General features: G+C 46.9%; 1 protein-coding gene across 1 annotated transcript in view; it reads left to right on the plus strand.

The window, feature by feature from the left end:
• Positions 1–3,245: 3,245 nt before the first annotated feature.
• The window catches only part of SAMTOR (S-adenosylmethionine sensor upstream of mTORC1), an 84,434-nt gene continuing 83,551 nt past the window's right edge, over positions 3,246–4,128 (plus strand). Inside the window, exon 1 of the mRNA XM_024757839.1 lies at positions 3,246–3,460. Coding sequence (XP_024613607.1) covers positions 3,301–3,460 — 160 coding nt within the window. The 5' untranslated portion in view covers positions 3,246–3,300. The remainder of the gene's footprint in view (positions 3,461–4,128) is intronic.

Below are 4,128 nucleotides of genomic sequence, written 5' to 3' on the forward strand. Positions count from 1 at the left end.
TGTGCATGGGAAAGGGTGCAAATTCCGTCAGGTAAGGTAAAGAATGAGGATGAGAAACTTAGTTATCAGGGGTTTAGTGCAGTCGTTAGGAATGTCTCTTCCTCCCAGACTGTTTTGTCCCGTTCAGTGAATACTGTTTTATTCCAACATCCCTTTTCCCAACAGCCATTTAAAATAATAATGAGAAAAAAAATTTAAAGATATTTACAGTAAATGAAATTCTGTCACACATAGAGAGGGTAGGGGGAAGATGCTGATATTTTCCTGAGCATAGGATATGCTCATTGAATATGGCACCAAACCTACTTTCTGCAGTGAATTCTTCTTACCAGCAATTGGGACAATTATTTTACTTAAATGGAAAATATTGCTACCATTCTTCTGCTACCTTAACAGTCAGAAAGCTTTTCCCAATATTGCTAATCACACTGGAGGAAGATTATAAACTCCTTTTTATACTGTGGTCTATGGCTGGTTGCCACAGTCCTCCAAAGAAAATTCAGTATTGATGTATCTCAGGACATGTTGGCCTTCTGCCCTATGTGAATTCATTCAAATTTAGAATAAAATCCAGCTGTTTAGTTTCTAATCTTGAGTTACTTCTCAAGAAAATATGAAATCAAAAAACAAATTAAAAATGTGGAGCTCTTCAATTTGCTTGAAAAATGACAACTAGATAGTCTTAAATAAGTTCCTTTTACCTGCTCTTATATTAGTATTAGTGTTAAAAATTATGCCAACCAGAATAGCCAGTTAAGAAACAGCAGAAAATTCCCACATGTTTCTTAAAAATAGAGACCTTTAAAAAAATCTCATTAATGACTTTGTAAATTGTACTACCTACAGTTGGTAAGGGTGCAATCAAATAAACACTCACAGTTACTGCTGGAGGTGACATAAACTGCTACCACCTTTCAGAAAAGACAATTTGACAATGTACGTGAAAAACCTTAACATGTTTGATCCTTTGATTCAGAAATTCAACTTTTAGAAATTTAGTCTAGTGAAATGTATAATTAAAGAAATGGACAAGCATTTGTGTACAAGGGTGTTCATCAAAGCATTACTTGGAATACAGAAAAGCTGGAAAAAACCTAAATATACAATAGCTGGGAATTGGTTACTAAAACGATAGGCTATTCGTATAATAGACTATCACACAGCCATAAGAAATATCTCATTTGAAATAAGTATGTACAAGCAAAGGAAAAAACAAAAAGCACTGTTATCTTTCAATTCTGGGTTTCCAGGTGACTTTTACTTTTTTTCCACCAGCTTTATTGAGATGTAATTGACACATAACATTGTGTAAGTTTAAGGCATCCAGTTGACTTGAAACTTTTATAAACTGCAAAATGATTACCACCGTAGTATTAGCTACCACCTCCATCCCATCACAGTTACCACTTCTTCTGTGATGGAACCATTTAAGATCTACTCTCTTAGCACTTTTACTTTCTTTACTCCTTTCTGTATTTTCCAGGTGCCCTTCAGTGTAATCTTTACTTTTTAAAAGGACTTTAAAATTCATGTGCTAGTAGTCGCATGGAGGGAAAAAAATTTTTTTAACTACAGTTCAGTATAAATGAAATTTAATGCTCTCTTTACTATGATTATAACTTCCAAATATTTGCACCTCTTTCTGCCTCCGATAAATATTAAAATACGTAAGAGCCAAACGAGGTATGTCTTTTCAAGCTCCCTTTTTTCCCAAATGAAATCCCCCCAAATAAGACCCCCATATTCTCATGAAGCATATCCTCATTTTATTAGGCATGTCCATGTAACTTCTCCTCATAATTACAATTAGCTCTTATGAAGTTTATCTGTGTTTCATCTGCTTCTTCTCTGTGCTGGTAGGGACATAATCTTCCATCTTAAATTTCACCAGTATTCTCCCTTCACTTCTTCCCTCTTGCTTCTCCTATGTTCTCGAGAGTGTATGCTACGTTCTTCAGGGTCTTCTTTATTCAGAAGGTGCCATACGAAACGGTTACATAACGCAGGCTTCATTCATACTTATAAAATTACTGATCAGATAGTTACTGCAACAATTTCCAAACAACATCATTTAACCGACAACTGCAGTGCGGTGGGTGGAGTGCGGGGGCTACAACCTAACACAATTCATTAAGGGCTCTCAGCTGGTTGACTGTCTCACACTCCCGCAGTCTCTACCACTTTCGAAGCCAATGCAGAATCTCTCTCTCTCTCTCTCTCTCTCTCTAAAGCAGCGTTCCACCTTTCTGGGGCAGAAGTCAGTAACCATATTCTCCATAAGCTTCCCATGAGAAGATGTAAGAGGACGGAGGTAGAACAGGTTGCCAAACCCACTTAGGCGTTCGCATATATTAACCTACCAAATAAAAGGCAGGAGGTCACCCAACCCAACTTTGAAAGCGCTCAGAGTTCTGACGCAAATTAGACCAACGCAGGCTTTCTCTGACACCCGGGCCACCACGAAACTTCTTGAGGGCATCTGTTGTGGATTCCCCATCTTTCCTTTCCCCTCTTCCATCTTATATTGTTTTTATTGGCCCTCTCCTCTCCCCAAGTTCTGTGTTTTTCGCCCAGCACTTGCACTACAGGCATTAACCATTGTTGGCCCGTGAATTAAGCCAGTACTTGGCAGCCATACCTCTCTTGTGCCCACCAAAGCATCCATGCCTGGGTTCCTTAAAGTCTAAAATTCTAGTGCTGCCAAGTCACCTCTAAAGCGCTTCTCAGGGCTACACAGCTAAAGGGAACCTACAACCGACAAGGTGCAGCGGGGACTCAGGTAGAGGACCCTGGCTACAACACACCAGAATATAACTCGCAAAAGGGGGAAGAATGCTAGGCGGTAGAAAGATGCTAGGCGGTAGAAAGATGCCCAACCTAAGCAAACTCAGACGCGCAAGCGCGTGGCTCACGGCGCGTCTCCGTGGCCTCACCACAGCGCCTGCGCACAGGATCCCCGGAGCGGCGGGGAGAGGAGAGGAGCAGTCGGGCCTGGCGCTCCTACCGCCTCGGCAACTCCAGCCTGCAAACTCCGCCTCCCTCAGCTGCTCGCCTTCCCAAACAAGCGGGTGCGTCCCTGGCGCTCTCCGTCCATTGGCCGTTGGCCTTTTCCGTTTCCGCCCAGCCCTCCAGAGTCCACCAATCAGCTTGTGCATTTGGGTAAGTGGCCACCTCCTAGGCCGTCGCTCCAGGTTCTCTGTCTCCTCCCGCTGCTGCCTCCGCTGCTGCCTCCTCCTTCCCCACCTCCTCCGTCAGGCGGGCGGCTGCGGGGGCCCGAGGGGCGGCGGCGGCGGCAGCGATATGGAGCCGGGGGCCGGCGGCCGAAGCGCTGCTCGCGGGCACGGGGCCAGGCCCCCGAGCATTCCGCCGCCCAGGGAGCAGGAGCGGAAGCTGGAGCAGGAGAAGCTCTCCGGGGTGGTAAAGAGCGTCCACCGGCGGCTCCGCAAGAAGTACCGGGAAGGTAAACAGCGAGCTGAGCGGGGGGAAGGGGAGGCCTCGTCGCCCCCAGCCCCTTGTCAACCGCTCCCCTCCCCCCAAGGGGCCACCATTACAACCTGAAGGAGCTGCACGTCAGCCTCTGCTAGGGCCGCTCTCCCAGGTCCGGACGCCCCCTTCTCGGTCGAGTACTCGGTCGGCGTCAGGCGTGCTCCTCCCGCCCCCTTTTCTTCGAGGGCCCTTCAGGAGAGTTCCAGGCCTGTGGAGGAGCCGAGTGCCCACCTCCCCCATCCCCTGTCCCCAGCCGGGGTGCTGAGATTGTTGTCACCACACACACAAGCACGTAAATCCTCTCACAGGAGGTGGAGGTCGCTCGCTGCGAGAGACATGAAGCTAAAACACGAAGGCAGGTAGAATCCATTCGAGAAAGACGAACTGAAAGAAGCCCGAGTTACCCTTCGCTGCCTCGCGCCTGATGAGCCTGTTTGATTTGCTGCCTCGTCAGACCCCCTTCCTAGTACCTAATTTCTGTGGCTTTAGCCCGGGCCGGAGCTTCCTCGCATTGGCTTCCAGGGCTGCGAAGTCAGCAGGCCTTAGAGCTGACTAGACTTCACCTTGTTAAAAGGGGGAGGGGTTCCATCCTTGCTCCCCCCCCCCCCCCCCCCCTTCTCCTTCTTTCATGATCTGTGTGGT

The sequence above is a fragment of the Neophocaena asiaeorientalis genome, unplaced genomic scaffold, assembly GCF_003031525.2.
Source record: "Neophocaena asiaeorientalis asiaeorientalis breed wild unplaced genomic scaffold, Neophocaena_asiaeorientalis_V1.1 scaffold116, whole genome shotgun sequence".
Classification (NCBI taxonomy): domain Eukaryota; kingdom Metazoa; phylum Chordata; class Mammalia; order Artiodactyla; family Phocoenidae; genus Neophocaena; species Neophocaena asiaeorientalis.